Consider the following 21,379-nt stretch of genomic DNA (forward strand, 5'->3'; position numbering starts at 1 on the left):
CTAAAAAACTGACACATGAGCCACGTGAACAGGCCTCTATGCCTAAAAAACAGATGATCAAAATGGCTGAAGACCTTATTACCTTGATCAGGGGTACCCATCCCCCACCAGATAAAAGTCCTAGGCAAGACACTGATTATGATTCTTCAGATCAGGTTTCTATTTCTTCTGATCAGAAATTGTTTTTTCCTTCCTATGAGGATTCAGATGCTGAGGAGTCTCTTCCATCTGCATCTCCTCCTGAGGATTATTCATTTGGAGAAACCTTGCATGCTTTGAGAGAGCATTTTCACTGGGAGAGTCAAGATTTCTCAGAATCAAAAAAGAGGCTCAGATTTCCTCCTTCTCCTTCAGCACAAGCCTTTAGCCATTCCCCCTGTTTTAGACATTGTGGATGATGTGTTTACGGAGTCAAGCTTGACCCCCTGACTCTTTACCTCTGGCTCCCAGTAAGCCTGACAGATATTACAGGGTACCTGACTCACATAAATTTTTATTTAGAAGCCCTGCTGCTGATCCTGAAACTATTTCACAGGGTCCAAAGGGAGTTAAGGCCTCAACAGCAAAAAATCCTACACCCTCTGACAGGGATTCAAGGACACTAGACAGATGGGGAAAAAAGGTTTATACATCTGCAACCTTGGCAATCAGGGCCTTAAACTGTCAATTTCATATGATTAAGTACCAACAACGTGTTATGGGATTACTGAAACAGAAAATTATGTTGATTTCTGAATGTGCAGAAAACAAAGAATTGCAGGAATTATTGCATGCAGCTGAACAAGTTGGAAAGCATACTTTGCAATGTGGTTTTGATTCCTTAGAGGCCTCCTGCAGGGCCGCAGTTACTGGATCTGTGATTAGGAGGCATGCCTGGTTAAAGGAACAAAATTTGCCTGATCATGTTAAAGCTAAATTGCTAGATGCACCTTTACAGCATGATTCTCTGTTTGGTATTAAGGCAGAAGAGGTTCTAATGAAAATGGAAGACAAAGTTAAGTCTATGCAAACTGTTAAAGATTTTTTACAAGTGCAGCCACCAAGATTCACTAGACACTGGCCTACAAAAAATTGGTCCTTTCCTGTGTCAGACAGAGCTCAAAGGGGCAAATCCAGATGCCCTAAGGGTTCCAGATACCAGGCACAAGATTCATACAGGCCAAAGCAATGGTGCGCTTCCACCTCCAAATCTGGAGATGATAAAGCCCAAACCTACAGAAAGCAATCCCAATGACTTCCCTCTGCCTACACCAAGCACTTATTTTTGGCAGCACCCATAGGGGCAAAAATTAGCACTTGTTGCTCAAAATTGGCAGTTAATAACCCAGGACAAGTGGGTACTAAACATCGTATCACAGGGATACAGATTCCATTTTCACACTCTGCCAATGGCAAATGGTTGGCCAGATCTGCCAAAAATTCAATGGGCAGAGGCACAGAAACAGGTAACGTCCCTCATGGATATGGGGGCCATTCAGTCAGTACCAGAACAATAAAAAGGACAAGGTTTTTACTCAAGACTGTTCTTGGTACTCAGAAAGGACAAGGCCTGGCGGCCGATACTGGATTTATCGATTTTGAACACATACTTGGACATTCCAAAATTCAAAATGCTGACTTTGCAGCAGCTTCTGCCCATGCTGGGCAAGAATGCTTGGCTGTTGACTTTAGACCTAAAAGAGGCATACCTGCATGTCCCGATAAGACAATTGTGCAGAAGATACCTCAGATTCAAGGCTGGCTTAATGCATTACCAATTCTCTGCACTGCCCTTTGGCTTATCTACTGCACCCAGGGTCTTTACAAAGTGCCTGGCTCCAGTAATTGCATTTTGCAGACAAAGAAGTATACAAATATATCCTGACTTGGATGACTGTCTCATTCAAGCAGAGAACAAGGAAACCCTTCTTTGACACGTGGCATTTGTAAGAAGGCTTCTAACACGCCTAGGGTACACAATAAACGAAAAGAAATCACAACTGGTACCCTCTCAAAAGATAACATTCCTCGGTGCAAGCTTGAATACAACTGCCCAGATGGCTTACCTCACGCCAGACAAGCAAAGGCAACTGACTACTTATTTCAAACTGATGGCAACAAAAACCCAGTCTTCTGCAAGACAAATTCTGCAGGCTCTGGGCTTCATGGCATCCTGCATTCTACTAATTCCATATGCGAGACTGTATATGAGGAAACTTCAATGGTACCTAAAAAGTTTATGGAGTCAACATTCACACAGTCTGGAAACAATGATTCCTCTCATTCCCTGCCTGCAACAGGAGTTTCTATGGTGGGCAAAGGCATGTCACCAAAACATGGGGCTGCCCTTCACTCTACCCCCTGCCAGCCAAACCTTAACAACAGACGCATCAGCTTATGCCTGGGGGCCCACCTGGCAGGAAGATGCATTCAGGGCTTATGGGCTCCAAAACAAATGCATCTGCATATCAACCAGAAAGAAATGCTAGCTGTTCAAAATGCCATAACAGCCTTCAAGGACCTGCTTCATCCAGGACAACTACTGATAGACGGACAACACCACAGTCATGTGGTATATAAACAAGCAAGGGGGCACACACACTCGTACCCCCTTTGCAGATTAGCCATGGCACTGTGGAACACAGCTTTGACCCACCAAATACATCTTCAACTCAATTACTGCCAGGAAAACAGAACATTCTGGCAGACGACTTAAGCAGAAACCTTATGGATCCTCATGAGTGGAAACTAAATCCACAAGTCTTCAGCATGATAACAGAGAAATGGGGGAGCCCAGACATAGATCTATTTGCTTCTCCTCAAAATTGTCAATTGAAAAGATTCTACACAAGGACTTATCACAGACGAGCATGGAAAGTGGACGCCCTATCCTTCAGTTGGAAAAACCTATTTGTTTACGCCTTTCCTCCTCTGCCTCTTCTACCCAAGGTCCTCCTAAAAGTCAGACAAGAAAAGTCTAGGATGATATTAATTGCCCCGGACTGGCCCCGCCAGTACTGGTACCCAATCCTAAGGAACTTGTCGAAATACCCAGCATGGGCCTTGCCTCAAAGACCACAACTACTGTCCCAGCAAAACAATCAGATCCTGCACAATCAACTACAGACCGTGAACCTAGCAGCATGGCTAATCAAGTAGTCGTACAAACAACACCTCTCAGTAAAGCTGTGATGGATGTCATTTTGGAAGCCAGAAGACCTAGTACTAGAAAGTCTTATGTTGACAAATGGAAGAGATTCTGTGCTTGGAGTCAAGCAAAAGGAGCTGATACAGCGGAACCAAATATTCCTCAGATATTACAATACTTAACTGAGATGCTTGACAAAGGCCTATCTTTCTCATCAATCAAAATCCATGCCTCTGCAATTTCGGCTCATTACAATACAGAGCCACCAATCTTTTCACATCCTTTACTAAAGCAGTATCTTAGAGGAGCCAAAAATTTAAGGCCTCCTAGAAGATCACCATTACCTGCATGGGACTGCAATTATGTGTTGGAAAAGCTCACCCTGCCTCCATTTGAACCAGCTGCTACCGCTGATCTAAAGTTCTTATCATGGAAAACTGCTCTGCTGTTAGCAATTACTTCAGCAAGAAGAGTCTCAGAGCTACAGGCCCTCATGTCTGTAGAGCCTTTTATCATTTTTTACCCAGACAGGGTGTCTCTGAGGAAAAACCCTACTTTTATGCCTAAGACGGTTTCCAGTGTGGCCTTTAACCAAACAATTCATCTGCCAACTTTCTATCCAAATCCGCAGAACAAGGGGAGAGAATTCTGCATTCCTTGGATGTACACAGACAGCTAAGATTCTACTTGAGCAGGACTAAAGCTCTAAGAAAAACTGAGCAATTATTAGTATCATATGCTGCAGGATCAGATGGAAAGGCAATTTCAAAGCAGACAATTTCAAAGTGGATAAGCCACTGCATCCGTTTTTGCTACTTACACCATGGTAAACCTGTGCCCAAGGGCATTGAGTCTCATTCCACCAGAGCTGCAGCTACTTCAGCAGCATTTCTCAGAGGAGTACCAACCAAAGACATTCTAGAGGCTGAAACTTGGAGTTCTGTTCACATCTTTACAAAGCATTACCATTTGCCTCTCTACTCTAAGTCCAGGGCAGGCTTTGCCACTGCAGTGCTGCAGGGCCTTATAGCTGCCCCTAATGCTGTTTAGCTCCAGCCTCCCAACCATAGCTTTGGGATTCTACCCAAGTGTAATGACTGCAACAGTGAAACACGAAGAACATAGTACAGTTGTGTACACTTACCATAAATGTAGATGTTTGAGTGTATTCACTGTTGCAGTCCAGGTTACCCTCCCGCCACCCCCTCTGTATTTCTGAAATTTATCTTTCCTTCTCTATCTTCTTCATCCTATGTGTTGTATTTGCTTGTAGATGAAGGTAAAGTTTATATATATATATATATATATATATATATATATATATATATATATGTGTATATATATATATATATATATATATAGACATCGGGGGCAAGAAAAACTAAAGAAAATGACGTCGGCTGCATGTTTTATTTACCCCTGATGTCATGGAAGAGGAGACAGCAACCGATGCAGGACCCAAGACTTTGGAATTCAGGCCGACTGAAGGCAACCTGCCAGCAGATTACCCAAATGTAATGACTGCAACAGTGAATACACTCGAACATCTACATTTATGGTAAATGTACACAACTGTACTTTCTCTACTGTCTGCATTAGAATCCCCATCAAAATCTGTGGCCATAGACTGAACTCTACAGAAGTTAGCCTCATATTCATCCTAAATAGGAGTATAGTCTTCAAGATTAACTGACTATAAAACACTCTTAGCCACAGAAGCGATAACCTGATTGTCTGTATTATGATAACATTTGTTTTTTCCAGTGTGAACTACACTAGTGGAACAGGTTTTTGCATCCACCTACATTTAATAGGTTCATAGGTTATTACTAAGCTAACTGTCCTTGCAAGTCATTTTAAGCTTAGCCAATTATCCCTTGTGAGACTCAAACCTTGCACCTTGTATTTGTAAGGCAAACACCTTAACCATTAGGCCACCCGGACAAAATATCTCGGGAATAGAGTATTACGTACAGCAAGGAGTTGCTTACCCCAGACCTGTCCTGCCCCTAAAGGGTTTGGGTCTCCCATACATAAACAAGGTACTATAACGGCCCTGGAGGATATGGCTGACCCCCCCCCCCATACAGTAGCTGTAGCTCACACCAGAGGCTTACAGGGAAAAAAGGTAATTTGATCTGTGGACCGGCTTAAGGCAACAACAGATTCAAAACCGTGGGCTAAGGCATGTTTTTATTCACTTTCTCTTTCTTTTTAAGTTCAAGATTTGATTTGTTGTGTGTGTGTGGGGGGGGCGCAGCCATATCAGGATCATCAAGGCAGAGGAAAAACACCAGCCAGAATAATGCACTGACAGTATTAAAGGCTGACTAAGGGTACCAATAACAGGAAAGGCAAACTACGTCCCCAAACAGCAAATAAGGTTTAATTGCATAAAATAAGTCTGAAGTAGTTTAAAATGTGCTAAGCTTTGTTCTATATCCTGCACAGTATAGTAAGGAACAGCACACAGTCACAGTACCAAGTATAGTCCACTATTCCAAATAGTGTCAAAAGTCAAATATATGCCCTTAAACCAAAGAGAAAACCTTTAAAACAGCATAAATAAGCACTTATAGATTCCCATGTTAGAAATGAAAGAAATCGCCACAGAAATTACAAATAAAGTTATATGCAGTAAAATCCAATTTTAACTATAAAAATGGCTACAACTATGTTAAAAAGTAAATGTCACATTGTTGTTGTTTGTCTTTTGGCTTTTCCCGGTGAGGGGTCGCCACAGCAGAACTCCAGTCCGCTAATGATTGGCAGTTGTTTTTTATGTTGTCAGGTTGCCAGCCCAACGCCCAACCTTCAACGAAGGCACGCCCATTCAGCACATGTCTTTCGCATGCCCACTCGACCGGTGCGAGGACATGTAGACTACACACCGAAGGCACTTCCAACCCAAGCTGAGAATCGATCAGGAGAACCTCTTGCTGTGAGGCTACAATGTCATGTAAATGAAGAAAAAGAAAAAAATGCAGTATTTTTCTGCGAGAACTTCAAAATGAAGCAGATAACAGAAATAGCAGGTGCAATCCGACTGCTGCTGTACATGCATAGACTGTTCCTGCTGTTCATCTGAGACCACAGCACTTCAGTTTGCCAGTACAAGTCATATAACACTTTAGAAAAGCATATAAACAAAGTAGTAGTAAGTTAGATTTCCCAGAGGAATTAACAGCAGTAGAAAATGCCATGTATACTAAAACAAAAAGTTAAAAAGCAGACATGCACTCAATATCAATGTATGAAATGTGTGTTTGTGTCATACATTTATATTTTAAATAACCAGAAATAAATCAAAAGTATGTAATAAAGAGAAAGAGAAGTCCCCAAATTGATCTTATCCAAGTCTGGAAGCTGTAATTCACCAATGCAGACTGTTGAAGAAATTCAGCTCTGTGATTCCTACAGCTGGCACTACAAGACTGAACAAATGACTCCCTGTGACAGGGGTTATGCTTCTCCGAATGGAGAGGCATAACTGATCCTCTATCTCAGGGAGTCCGAGGAAGGATTTCTAAGCTCTAGAAAGCTGCCAGTCTGGGTCTGTGCAGTCACAGAACCCATATGCCACTGAGTTGGTGTGAATGACGAATATCATCTAATCACCCAGGATTACATGACATATTACCACTGCAGTAGTATGGCAGCGAAACAGTTGCTGCAGATGAACAATAAGCAAAATGATGCAAAGTAATCCAAGAAAAGTGAAACACAAGTTGTTTATGTTCAGTGGAGGGAGGCAGAGAGAGAAACATTATTCCACTTGACTAAAACAAGAAATCATTAACAGAAAGAGTTTTGACTTGTAAAGGTACTGTAGTGGTACCATAGTTTTAGAGTCGCATACAAAAATGAATAGCAGACAAATAGAAACTGATAGGTAAAGAATTGCTTGGCTGTATTGGGGAAAGAAGTTTAAGGGGAAGTGTGTTGTAGGAAGCAGCAGAAAATCTGTGAATTTTGTGTTTTACCTAGATCCATGTGGGTTTCCTTAAGGCATTCTGATTTCTTCTCACTTGGCAAAACATGCTGCTTAATAACTACCATAAAGTTTCCCTGCATATAATCTTTACTGTTGCCCTTGTGGTCTGAGCTATGATGTGCCATTATTAGTCCACTTCCTTAGTATAGCAAATAATTATGTTAATAAAAATAAGCTTTCTGAAGTAATTATAAATGTGTTAGAAATGTGAAGGTGTGTGTTCAATGCCATTTTTAAGGAGATACCTGACATGATGATGATTATTAATCATTTTGAGGAAGTTCAACAGTTTTTATGTCTACAACGAGGTATGAGAGTTAACTGGACAAGGACCTACAGTTCATAGCAGATCCAAAATGTCACTGTTATCCCAAAAGGAAGAAGGCGGTACTGTAATATGAGAATGTATAAATGATTTCAAAACATTTCAATGTTCTTTTTGGCCCCGTATCTCCCACAAGCATCAAACAATCCCTACTTGCTCCATTCTCTGGACTTCCTGGCATCCCATCACTTTGGGCATGGAGACAAGAGTTCAGGACTCATTACTGAGAGGATTTTCCAGGTTTCATGTTTCAGTTGAGCTATCAGATTTTGCTGGTAACTCCCTTTTGGCCCAGACAACTGTTTTACCCTTCTCTTTTACCTGACCAGGGGCAAACATCACCCATTACCTCACAGAAGGAATCTTCTCACACACAAGACAGGGGATCTCTCATTCACCCTCACTTTTCCACACTTCCGCTGACACATTGGGTGATGGGTTTTGATTAATTTCAAGCCCCAGTTTTCTCTGAGGACATGCTTCAAGTTTTACAGGAGGCCAGAAAACCCACTACGAGAAAATCTTGTGTGGCTAAATGAAAGAGACTTTCTATTTAGTATGTAAGGCATGACCAGTACCATTTTCCTGTGGTGGTTCCTACAGTACTCTTTTATTTGTGTGAATTCCTCAATACTGGTTTGGCATATTATTCAGTTAAGGTTCATGTCTCAGCCATTTCTGCCTGTCTGCCTCTAAGTCCACTTTTGGCTTTTAGTTTTGAAGTCAAACAATTCCTAAAATACGTCCTGCATATCAGGCCCCAAAGCAAGTTTGTTCTTCCTTCTTGGGACCTTAATTTTGTCCTTGAAAAATTGACTCCGTCCCCTTTTGAGCTTGCCTTTTCTTCTTCCCTACAACATTGTACTTAGAAGACTGTATTGCTTGTGGCTCTTCTGCCAAGATCGCCTCTGAACTCCAAACTCATGGCAGTTCCTCATTTTTTGTTTTTTCACAAGGTTAGGGGGGTGTCTGTTGGTACACATCTTTGTTATATGTCCAAATCCGTCTTTGAATCAGTCCATTCATCTGCCCCCATTTTCCTTTTCCACAGACTTCAAGTGAGATGCTTCAGATATTCCCTTGACTTTCTGATCCATGCCCCATCTCAGGAGCACCTGCTTCAAAATCTATACCTCACTATGCTTCTCCTTGGATTTACATAGACAGCTCAGATATTACTTGGATCAGAAAATCTGAGCAACATTTTGTTTCCTTTCATGCCAAGAAACTGGGTTTGCAAGTACTAAGCAAACCATATCTTCCTGGATTTCTAAGGCCATTTCCTTTTGTTTTTCTTTTCATGGGAAGCAGCTTTCCTCTTCTGTTCTTACTCATTCTACCAGGGCAGTATCCTCTTCTGGTGCTTTTTTCAAGGGTCTGGATACAAGACTTGTTTTGGAAGGTGCTACTTGGTTTTCTATTTACACATTTACCAAACATTGTGTTAACTGTTATTTCCAGGGTCAGGATAGGATTTACAATAGCTATCCTGCATGGGTTTGTGGAGGATTTTTCTCTGCCTTCCTTTACCCATACTTTCCAGTAGCTTTTATACACTTCCCAAGAGTAAAGAATACTGCTGCAGGGATTTAGAAGGACATATCACAGTTGTGTAAGATCTTTCCATAGCAGTAGATGTCCTACTTCTCACTGTTGCAGTATTCGGTCCCTCCCTCCTGCCCCCTGTTATTTTCTGTTGCTCTACTGCTGGCCATGACGTTTCCTATTCCATCCATATCTCCTTCTGATTCCCTTCCTAGAAGGGCACATTATTGTTTCTGTAGGGGTTGCTCTGGTTCTCCTTGGGCACTTCAGTTCTGAGGATTAGGCATCTGTATGTCTCATATGTACCTTACGCCTTGCACGTAGGACTTAAATCTAACATACGACTCTTAGAAGGGTAAAGGCTTTGGTATACTGGCTGGATATTAGGCTGTTCCTCAGTAGGATATCCCAAGAGTAAAAGAAACAAAAATACTGCTACAGTGAGAAGTAGGACATCTGCTGCCATGGCTTTCTATGTCTTATCTTGTGGACTAATCTACAGCACCAGGGGGTACTTACAAAGTGTCTGGCTCCAATAATTGCTTATTGCAGTCTTCACAGCATTCAGTGCCTGGCTCCAGTAATTGCTTATTGCAGTCTTCACAGCATTCACATTTTTCCTTATGTGGATGAGTGTGTTATTTTTGCTTACTCTTTTTCTCTTTGTCAAGAGTCCTTAGCAAGTAATCAGAATTCTACTCAGTCTGGGCTTTCGAGTGAATTTACAGAAATCTCTCATTCCTTCTCACAGAATTATTTTCCTGGTATGTATGTTAGATTTTGCCCTTGTCAGGCCTTTCTTCCTCCAGACAAAGTAGAGAATTTTCCTGAGTTTTTCCAATCAAAACCAGGCATCTACCAGGGAACTTCTAAGAATTCTGAGGTACATGGCTTTTGTGAGTAGTAGTATTCCTCTGGCCAGACTTCACATGAGAAAAATTCAGTAATACCTCAGGTCATTCTGGACTCCGCTTCTACACCCTTTATTTTTTCCGATCCCTATATTGGGGTTTATAAAGAGAGAAATTCTGTGTTGGGTAGACCTTATCTTTTGGTAATAAATGCTTTGAAAGCCCAGAATCACCTCTGATCTCTAGGACCTTTGCAAGTTTTCACAGACAATACCACAGTGCTATGGTACATAAACAATGGGGGGGGGGGGGGCAGATCTTCCTTCCCACTTTGCTGAATGCTGCCTACTTAACTGGATAAACTACTTGAAACTTCAACACGTTGTATTTTTCATCCCACAGAGAGGGCATCAGTGAGAGAGAGAGAGAGAGTCTCCAAGATCTTCTAGGTGAAGTAATTTTATCTGGTCTAATCCTTTGTACTCTGTTGTTAGTCCTGTCACTCTCTGGGTCACAGGTGAGATACCAGACTTGACTTGAATCTTCTGGATTCCCTTATGTTAGCCTGAGAGGTGGCAACTCAGCTCAGTTTGATTCTTCAGGCTTCATACATTCTGTCAGAGCAAAACTTAGACTTTGACTCATCTCAGAACAGACTTCAAGGAAATTCTTCTCTAGAATTCCTTGCAAATAGGCCTGGAAGACAGATGCCTTCTGATTCCCATGGATATGAATATTGCAGTATACCTTTCCACTGGTATTCAGGGTAGTCCTTAAGATCCAGAAAAACTCCTCAAAGGTTGTGGTAGTGACTGCATTTTTGCCTCTGCAGTAGTGGTTTTCCCTTCTTTTGAAACTGACCATAGGCAATTATCACAGGTTTACCCTCAGAATGGATATACTCACATAAGGCAGGGGTTGATTGATACACCCAGTCACCTGAAAGCATCATTTGACTGGCTGGATGATAGCATTTTTGAAACATTTTAGGCACCCTTTTTCTTTGGATGTATAGCAGGTATTGAAGGATGCTAAATAACTTGCTACTAGGAAATCTTATATGTGTAAGTGGGAATGATCTTCTCATTAGAATCATTCCCAGAACCATGACTCTTTTATGGCCCGGCTGCCTCGGGTTCTTGATGTATGAGTTACTGTCCTCCAGATATTCTTACTTCTCTGTTAAGGTTTATATGTTGGCCATTTTGGCTTGTCTGCCCTTGTATCCCATAACCCTTTTATACCCATCATCAGGTCAAGAAGATTTTGAAAGTGGATTTACATATCTATCCCCCAAGTAAATAAGTGACTTCTCCTTGAGATCTTTAATTTTGAAAAGCTTACTAAATTTCCATTTGAACCAGTCATTGTGCTGATTTGAGATTCTTGACATGGGAGACTGTTTTATTCATTTATCTGACTTCTTCTAGAAAGATATTCAAATTACAGGCTCTTATAGTGAGTCAACCCTACCTCATTTCCCACAAAAACAGGGTTTCCTTAACAAATAATGTGTAAAGTGGTCTATTAATTGACTCTTCTTTTTTCCTTCCTCCCAAAAACAAGAGAGGAAATTATTTTCGTACTCTGGATGTCCACAGGCAACTCAGATACTCATGAGACTAAGCTCAGTTCTTCAAGAAAGCTGAACATCTGTTTGTCTCCTATGAAAGTAGGAGGAAATGGCAAACCTGTGTCAAAGCAGACTGTTCGTAGTTGGTTATTTTGTGGTTCTTTTTGCAATTCTTACCATAAAAAGCCACTTTCGTGCAAGATTAGAGCCCATTCTACTAAAGTTTTGACTTCTTTGATAGCTTTCTAGAAAGGAGTAGACACAAAGTATTCTAGAGTCAACAATTTGGTCCTCTGTACACACTTTTGCAAAACATTACCAACTGGATTCTTTTTCCAGGTCCAGAGCCGCCTTTGATATTACCATTCTCCTGAATTTTTAATTATTTCTTCCTTCATTTTTGTTTCTGTGCTATCATAGTCTACCTAAATAGCTTCCACTACTGAAGCAGTGGTCTAATGTTGTACATGGTACAGCTGTGTAAGTAAGCTTACAATTACAGTAGATGTTCTAATAGATCATTGTTGCAGTAGCTGTCCCATCCCTCCAGCCCCACTTTTGTAGTTGTTTTAATTCCCAGGATGTGGTTATATATGCCCTTGTGTATATATTTAATCATGTTTTAAGCTGCTTGGCATTTTCTCCCTTTCTGGGCTATTGCCACCCCAGCAAGAAAGCTCTGAATCTTTTGATGTTCTAACTTTCTTTTATATTGAGCTCTGTTCAAGCTTCTGACAGAATGCACAGGAGGTGCCCTTAAGGTTTGAAAAACTGTCTGGTTGGTTATACTTTCAGCTGGATATAACGCAAATAAATTAGGGTACTGTAGAAGTGACTATTAAAACATCTACTATTATGGTAGGTTTGCTTACACTGGTGTGCTCCCATATAAGAGTGCAGAATGCATCAGAGTATGGTTACTATCTTTACTACTACTATGATTGCAAGGACATGTTTACTGCCAAAGGGACAAGGCTGGGGGAGGTTGGGTGGAAAGGTTTCAAGGGGGGTAAAGTATGAGTATATTTTCCAGGGCACCAAACTCGCTTGCTACATCTCTGAAAACAACTTTGATACAAGATACTATTGATTCACCGTGACAGAGTGCTTCAGATCAGATGTGTACCTGTAATAAATGCAGTGAAAGCTAGGCCATGGCACTGTAATGTAGTGCTCATCCCCCTTTAACTGAGGTAGAGAATCAAAGGCCTGTCATTTTGTGTGTTACAACCACAAGAGACATTGGAAATATTTGGAATGGAATACTATTAACTTTAAAGCCCCGTCCCACACAATCAACCTGTACAACTTCTCCCAACTAATACAATCTCCAACCAGACCAAATAAAGATGGTACCTTTGGTACCATCATTGACTGGATCCTAACAACTCACCTAGACCTTATCACCAAAGCTGGAACATTACCTGATCCTCTGAGTGATCACCTACCAGATTTCGCTGACCATTTCCCATCTCCACTACATAAACAATACCATTACATCCAAACCCGCAACCTCTCCTCTTTCAGCCCTCTAACTTTCTCCAAATGCTTAAAGCATACTGACTGGTCCCCTCTAAAAACCTTTCCTCTAGATGATGCCATTTCCTACTTTAACCACTCATTCCTAACCCTTCTCAATCAGCAAGCCCCCCCCCCCCCAAACCAAACGCATCAAAACCAATCCCTGCCCATGGTTATCAAAAATACTAAACTAGCCTTGCACCAAAGGGACAAAAAATGGAAGCAATATCAAAAACATAAAAACCCTAACACCCTCCAAGAGTATAAGCAACTACGAAACTCCGCAAAAAAAAATAATAATTAAAGACCTCAAAGCCCACTACTCCAAACTCCAGTCCTTGCACTCAACAAATCACAAAAAAATCTGGAACTCCATCTCATCCATGCTGCATCCTGGCAACAAAGAAAACCCTTGCCCCAGAGCCCAACCTCTCCAAACTTGAAACAGCCAGCCAGTTCAACTCATTCTTCATAGACTGCATAGCTAAACTATCAGCCTCCTTCCCACCCCCGCTCCACCACCACCCCCTCCTGCCCCAACCACCACCCCAATTATCAACCTTTCCTCCACATCCTTCAGCCTCAAGCCCATCCCCACAAGCACTATAAAAAGACTTCTCCTCAAACCCTACAACTCACCATTGCCTACAAGCTCATCTTTAAACCTGCCAACTGCACAGCTCTTGCTACTTCCTTAAAACCTTACATTCCCAACTGCTTACTGCTTACTCAGATCCAAAAACCAAAATCTCCTTCAGGTCCACAAACCTGCACGGCCCCCTGGCCATCTACTGCTGTCCCACTACTTAGCTAAACAGTGGAACTCTCTCCCTACACACCTACGCAACCTACCTAACCATACAAATTTCAAATCTCAGCTACTCTCTCATCTTTCTTCCAAATGGGAATGCCCTAGCCATGCTCCTACTTAACCCCCCCCCGATTCCGCCTTGCACTGACTCATCCAACTACCTCTACTATTACTTCATCCCACCCAAAACAATCCATCCACTACCAAAAACTAATTTTCTCTCTAATATCTTTTGTACTGTACTCTCCAGTCTCAATTATACTATTAGCCTCTCCATGGATAATATTTTCCTAACCTACTAATGGCTAGTAGCTATATATTTTGAAATGTTAAAACTACAACTGAGTTTATAACAAAAATATTCACTTTATGTAAATGTTGAAATTTCCGTATTGAATTATGTCTTTTCATTTTTGTAACATTGTGACAAGCCAGTTGCAAATATCATACAGCTTATCTGTAAATGTTAAGCTGTATGAACTATGTCCTTTTGTAACATGTGAAATGTAACTTGCAATTATTGCTTTTCTCCCCGGGCCTCCACTGAAAACGGGCTCTTCTTGGCCCAGTGGACTTCCTCGGTCATCAAACTTAAATAAAAATAAATTTGAAGTGCCTTGGGGTCATTCCTGAAAATCAGGGTACTATTTACAGGTATGTTTTAAAGTTTAATGTTTGTAGCAGAATTATGGATAGTAAGTAAATAGCCTCTTTATACAGTTGACTGTGGCCTAGAAAATCTTCACACTGCATTCATGCTTTGAAGAACTTCAGAATATGTAGTTTGGCTTTCTTAGACTTGGAAGCCCATTATGTAGAATGGATTTATTTTTTCAGATGTCTTGGTGTCCATTTGGATTCCCATTATAAGAATATGAGGTACTAAGCGTAAGGTTGCTCCTTAAAAAGTATGAAACTAACTTCATATGCTGAGCCACAAACCTAAGTTTAGTGTCCCCAGATGCACTTGCATTTAGTTATGAGAATTCATCAGTCTGACACACTTAATGGCATGTGTACTTTCATGTCACAGAAACCAGTGGTTTGCCATACCATTTTTAATGTTTTCTTTGATGTTGGAAAAATAGACGCCCATTTGCTTCATAGACCACGAGGTACTGATGTTTTCAGAAAGACTTTATTTGCATTTTGCTTACTTTTGCAGAAATTGCCTGCAGTGTGTGTTATGCTTAATTTGATGTACTGTGTTGATTTCCTGAAAAAAAATGCTTCAGGTTGATAGGATTAGACAACAGACTGAAAGTCTTTATCATTTTTATTTTATTTTTTTATTTTACATTTGTTGACCGGGATAGTCCGACTGGATGCATGTCCATTTTCAGCGGAGGCCCGGGGAGAAAAGCTCCAAGGGTAAGCAGAATACAGCATTACATAATACCAGCATTACATATTACAAACAGATTATTTACAGAGATTACATAAGTAAGCAAGTTAAACAAGTTCCACAGGTTAAAGTTAGTCCTGAGCACAAGTCAGGATTAAATTAAATTACACAGTAAACTGGTTAACAGATTTTTACACATTTGAGTTAGCCAGGCTTGATACATTGACATAGCCAGTTAAGTGACAAATGTTGTTTGAGTCTAGTTTTAAATTGACCTAAGGTGGAAAGTAAGGTAATATCAGCTGGAAGTGAGTTCCAGGATCTACTTACAGAGTTTGCAAAGAGAGAATCACTGGCTGTGTTATTAATTTTGCTAGTCTGAATTAGTAGTTTGTTAGAGGATCGAAGCAGTCTAGGATTGTTATAGGGGGTGATAATATTTTTAAGTGCAGGAGTATTGTCCGGATTATAGAGGATTTTATAGGCCATAATCAGTTGGTTGTACTGGATTAGGCTAGGTAGTTCAAGCCAACCAAGCTGATTTAGATTGATGCAATGATGTGTCCTAAAAGGCAGCCCAGTGGCAAACCTGGAAATGTGGTTGTAGCAAATTGAGAGTTTGTTAAGGACAGTCTTGTTCAAATTCGAGAGTAGAGGGGATGCATACAGAAGGGTTGAAAGAAGGTGAGAGCGAGCTATGGCAATTTTAGCTGGAGGGGTTAGGAAGGCTTTTATACTGTAAAGTGACCCTAGTTTTTTATCTGTTCCCTTTTTATCTGTTTGTTGCCCTCCTTTGTGTTGCTTTGTCTTTCAGGAACTGTTGAGTTTATTATGGACCCAGAACAGAATTTTTACTTCATGGAGATGAACACAAGACTGCAGGTGGAGCACCCAGTTTCTGAAATGATCACAGGGACTGATCTAGTGGAATGGCAGCTTAGGGTAAGAGCAGACACTTTCATATGTGCTGGCAGCCTCATTAATGCTTTGTCTTGTGTAGCTTGCTCTGTAAACTGAAGCACTTTCATGGAGTAAAAAACACGTGTGGCTCTACTATGGTAACTAAAATTTCATATTAAATCTGTGGGAAGAATGTTAAACCATGAGTAACATTAGGCCTACTGCAACACTAATTCGCACTGTTTTTTTGACTACTCAGAATTGTATAAAATGTTGGAAACAAATAAAGCCACTAATTTTTGTGTTAACAGTAAAAAGATATGAAATACCAGAACTTAGATCATGGGAGCTTCAGAAGCTGACCAAAAAAAAAAAATCAAAACATCTTCACATCTGCAGTCTGCCTGGCTGCAAAATTCTCACTCCCACGATTCATAAAACCCATGTGTCAATGATTCCATGCTAGTACCTTTGCCCATGTATTTGGGTGGATGTTACTTACCACTCAGCACCTGGCTGTTTCCTTTCACTGTCACTCTCCTTAGGAAAATTCCCCATAGTCTAGAAAGAAGAACTAGAAGGCTCCCAAGCCATCTTGGGTGGCAGTTTGGTTACAAGGAACTGAAGCAGGACTGACACCATTGTTGACATCATTGCCTTAAGACCATTACACAGAGATTCAACAGAACCACTGACTGTGTTAGTACCATTTACCACTCAGTACATTTTATAGCTTCCTACAGTGCTGACCAAACTGAATCAAATGAGGGTTCTGAGAAACTGTGTATCACTTATCAGATGACAAACATATAAGGATGATAGCTCTAACATGAGACAGCAAGAAAGGTGATTTAAGAGGGTTGCAGGCTTGGCCATTCCTCAGAGGTGACTGAAGCAGCAGCTTTGCCCTGTCATCGGGCACTATCTCAACTTCTTCAGACTTGAGCCTTAGTATCTTTGGATGCCAGGGTTCCTAATCAAAACAGTTGATGTCCTTCCACATCACTGTTACAGTATTCTTTACATAAGACTAGACCAATGTCTGGCCAGTATACCAAAGCATTTGGAATTTATAGATTCCATACGTCAACACTTATGCTCCCCGCGCAAGGCACGGGGATTAAAGCTGACACATGAGCTTATGTACCTCAGAACTTCATTGCCACCAGTCTGAATGCCATCATTGATAGTCGGTCTGAATACTGATGGTTACTGAGCCGTGTTTCAGATAAGTGCCCCCATTGGTGTTTCTTCTTATCTCTTTCTGTTTTTATTTTGGTGTGTTTACATGTCGTACAGAAAGGGAAGATATCAGTGTGAGAGGCAGACTCCCCATAAAGATCATCATGAGCAGCATCTCTTCTGTTTGGGTGCTTCTCATGATCATACTCTGTGTTCTGTCTGCCAAGCATTTGTCCCTAAGAACCTACATACTCATCTCTCCTCCATGTTGATTTACATAGAGAAACATCTTAAATTGTTTGCGCAACATGCTGTCGCAGAGTCTTCCCATCCTGAAGGTCATCCACCTGCCAAGAAAAAGGCCAAAAAACTTAGGTCTGATTCAGCTGCTGTCCCTCCTCCACCCAGGTATCTCTCTTGAGGCTGTTGAAAGCCCAGAGGATCATCCAGTTGTTGTCTCCAATTCCTCTGCTGTGACCCTGTCGGAGGCTGGCATGGATCTGACTTCTCACGTGTCTTCAAAGGCTTTCAACATATCTGCTCCAGACATTCAGGGGGAACCTCAGCTGATTGTATCTGAGGACCAAGGGGAATACTGCAAATTCTAGATCGGTAGGAGATTCCTACTGCACTGGTTGAGGGTTAGCAAGGGTCCAAACCTCCTAGGGTTTTTCAGGAAGATGTTCCCCAGAAGAATAAACAAAATGTCCAAGCATAGTTCCCCAACTGTTAAAGATCCCCAATGCGAATGGCAGGATTTTACCCAAGGGTTGTTTAATGCCTGAATGGCATTAAAGCCTCCTGAAGGAGTTTCTGTGCCTGCTTCTCCTTGTCATCTATTCCTCTTCTGAGGACTCCTGCTCTCTGGGTCTCTTAACGAGATTTGGATTCTGAGGAAGAGTCTTTAGCATATTCTTCTCAAAGCCCTTCTCCCTTGGATTATGGATGTCAGAAGGAAGATTCCATTAGTCCAGACTGTCCCTTAGAAGAATGCTCCTTTGGGGACACCATTTTTTATATGATGGAATATTTCAGATGGGACTGTTCCCACATACCTTATATTAAAAAGTGGTATTATGAACTCCTCTAGATGGATTCCCCCAAACCCTCTGCTGTCTTAGCTGCCCTCTTAGATAACTTTTCTGCAGCCTCTCTTGCTCCTGATTCTCAACCTTCAGCCCTTAAGAAACCTGGCAGTTTTTACAAGTTGCCTGATGATTGTAAGTTTTTGTACATATATCCTTCCCTGATCCTCAAACCTTATAAACATGTGCCTTACACTAAACTACTTCCTTCAGGTACAGATAGTGGAGCCATAGAACATCTAAGCTAAAAGGTACATACTGCTGCCACCCTGGCTTTTAGTGCTATCAGTTACCAAACTTATATGATCAAGTATGTTTTATCCCTTCTTTCTCAAACTTTTCAGGCAGTCTCTGACCTCTATGATTCAGATTCTTAGGCAATCTCTAATCTCCCTGATTCAGAAAGGAAGGTCTCATCCCTTTCTTTATAGGGTACTTCCTCTAAAGTGGCTCACCACTCTATTAAATGTAGTTGTTAAGATGCAACTGATGCTTCCTCTAGGGCTGCTGCATTTGGTTCTGTTTTGAGACGTTATTCTTGACTTCGTCTGCAGGCCTTGCCGGATGATATTATCAAAAGGACTATCCAACAATTTAGTCATAATAAAAATCTTTTTGGTTCTGCCGCTGTCAAGCTTTTTAAATCCCTCCAGGATAAAGGCAAGGCCTTTCAGGAATTGAAACATATTTTTGTGTCTTGTATCTCTAAGTTCCAGAGGAATTATCTTGACACAGACAACCTCACCCTCCCCTAAAGGTAAAAAGGTTTCTAGAGGTGTAACCCCTGCTAAGTCTACTCGGACTCCTTTTCAAGACAAACCAGGTTCTATCTGTTAGTTTCCTTCCCCTTTCCCTAGATCAGGTTCCCTTATCCCTTTGTCTTTCCTTGTCCCTTCCCAATCGTTTAAGGATCACTTATGACTCTTGGGTTTTGTCCATAATCTGCCAAGGATATTTTATGGTATGGAAATCCCTTCCTCCTTTTCTGGGCATCCCTCAGCCTCCTCAAGAACAGCTTCCTTTATTTCCAGAACTGCTTCAAGGCCTTTTGGCTCAGGGCACCATTCAAGTTGTGCCCACTGCCCAGGAAGACAAGGGGTTTTATTCCAAGATTTTACTGGTTCTTAGTAAGGAAGGTGCATGGAGACTCATTCTGGACTTTTTTCAGCACAACATGTTTCTACAGGTCCCTTCCTTTCAGATGTTATCTCTTCAAACCTTGTTCCTCGCCTTCTTGGTTTCCCTGGACCTCAAGGATGCCTGTCTTCACATCCCCATTCATCCCCTTTTCAGGAAGTTTTTACATTTCTCTGATTCTTCCTTGCATTTTCAGTTTTCTACTTCGCCGTTTGGCCTCTCTACTGCCCCAAGGGTTTTCACCAAATAACTTGCTCCAGTTATTGCGGAGAGAGGTTCGGATCTTTCCTTATCTAGATAACCTGCTCATTCAGACTCTGTCTCCTGAGGTCCTGCTTCAGCACCTCCAGTTTACTGGTTGTTACAAAGCTTGGCGTTTACCATACACTTTGAGATCAGTCCTGGTTCCTTCTCAGGATAATCTTTTTCTCAGTTGCAGGATTCAGATAATTCCCATGCTGGCATCCCTACCTTCACCCAAGACCCCCTCTCTCTGACCATGTTTTTTCAATCTCTTACTCCTCTGGCTTCAGTCAAAGCCATTTTCTCAGGGTTCTAGGCTTCATGGGCTCCATCATTCCTATGCTGCCTCTTGCCAGACTCCATATGAGAAAACTACAGATTTGAAGTAGTTGTCTTCATTTGGTCTTCAACATGTGGGTTTCTGGATCAGTATCGGATCCGACTCGGCCACATATCCAGCATCTGATCCAAGCTCAAAGCTCCACCCCTTACCCATAATGCTCCTGTCTCCTTCCTGCCTTCAGATCTTGTTTGCTGCCTGTATGTCCACATTGTGATCCGAGCTCTCTGCATAAAACTTTGTGGTAAGTGTTGTTTTTTTGGGTGTAAATCTTCTCTTTTCTCTCTCTATTTTTCTTCTCTACTTTCTACCTCCCCTCAGTGTTTCCATTGGCAAAAAAAAAAAATAAAAAACTCTCTCTCTCTAGTCATTTCCTTTCCTTGTGTGCATGGTCTGTGTGAAAGTGAGTGTACTGGGCCTGAGGTTGGGATATGTCTGACACTACCAAACCCAGTTTCAGAAAGTGTACAGAGTGTGGCCATAAGCTTTCCCCAGCCAATGGCCACACTCTGTGCATAGTGTGTCTTGGGGCAGCCCATCTCCAGACCCTCCTGTTCCATCTGTGCCAGGTTTAATCCCCAGGCACTGAAAGACAGGAGGGACAAGGTAATTCTTTAGGGCCTTCTTCTAAAAGGATAGGCCAGGAAAGCGATTGCCAGATCGCTCGATTCCAGCCAGGTCCCCACCAAAAGTTAGGTCGGCTCCAAGACCGGAGTCTCCCTGGCTCTGTTCACCCCGGTTCTCTCCCGCCAGCTCAGGCTTCTCCTCACCGCCCCTCCAGGCTGGTGTCAGTCACCTCCTCCTCCCGCTTCACCTGGAGCCTTAGAGAAGCGAGATGGATAGGATGATGTGGAAGTTCATCTGTACCCAGCTACAGATGAGAGTCTTGCCTGCCCTCTCTCCTTCTGGAGCGTGGACCACGCAGCCCTTTTTCACCCCGATTACTCCTTCTCAAATCCGGCCTTCGGTTTTGGAACCCTTGGATCGGAGGACTCTCAGCGTCAAGGGGCTGGTGCCGACGGTAACTTTTACCTCGACACCAGCTATGACCTTGAGCAGGTCGGATCTGACTGGCTCGGATCTGACAAGCTCTAGGAGCAGTAGCCTTGGCATCAGATCCGAGAGGTTGGTATCGGCTCTGTGTGTGCCGGATCGCAGTCTTCCTCTTGGTATCTCGGCAACTGGAAGCTCTGCTCTGACTCCCCCATTGAGTCAGAGGGTGATGGCTCCTGTTGTCCTTTCTCAGGATGTCTGTTCCCCTTTGGCTTTTGATGTGGTGGAGAGGGTTCTCTCAATTTCCTCAAGACCCTTGACCATCTCTTCCTCAGACTCCACCCTGACTCCCTCTGTTTCTGGTATGGTTCTGGGCATCCTGCCAGCTCAGGGACAGCCTGCCACCA

General features: G+C 42.0%; 1 protein-coding gene across 1 annotated transcript in view; it reads left to right on the forward strand.

Moving 5' to 3' along the window:
- MCCC1 (methylcrotonyl-CoA carboxylase subunit 1) overlaps window positions 1–21,379 on the forward strand; it is a gene marked incomplete in the record, with an annotated part of 1,520,932 nt that overhangs the window by 590,828 nt on the left and 908,725 nt on the right. Inside the window, 1 exon segment of the mRNA XM_044070663.1 lies at window positions 15,907–16,034. Within this exon segment, the coding sequence (XP_043926598.1) occupies window positions 15,907–16,034 (128 nt within the window).

Source organism: Protopterus annectens, chromosome 4.part1 (genome assembly GCF_019279795.1).
Source record: "Protopterus annectens isolate FY-2018-M chromosome 4.part1, PAN1.0, whole genome shotgun sequence".
NCBI classification, from domain to species: Eukaryota; Metazoa; Chordata; order Ceratodontiformes; family Protopteridae; genus Protopterus; species Protopterus annectens.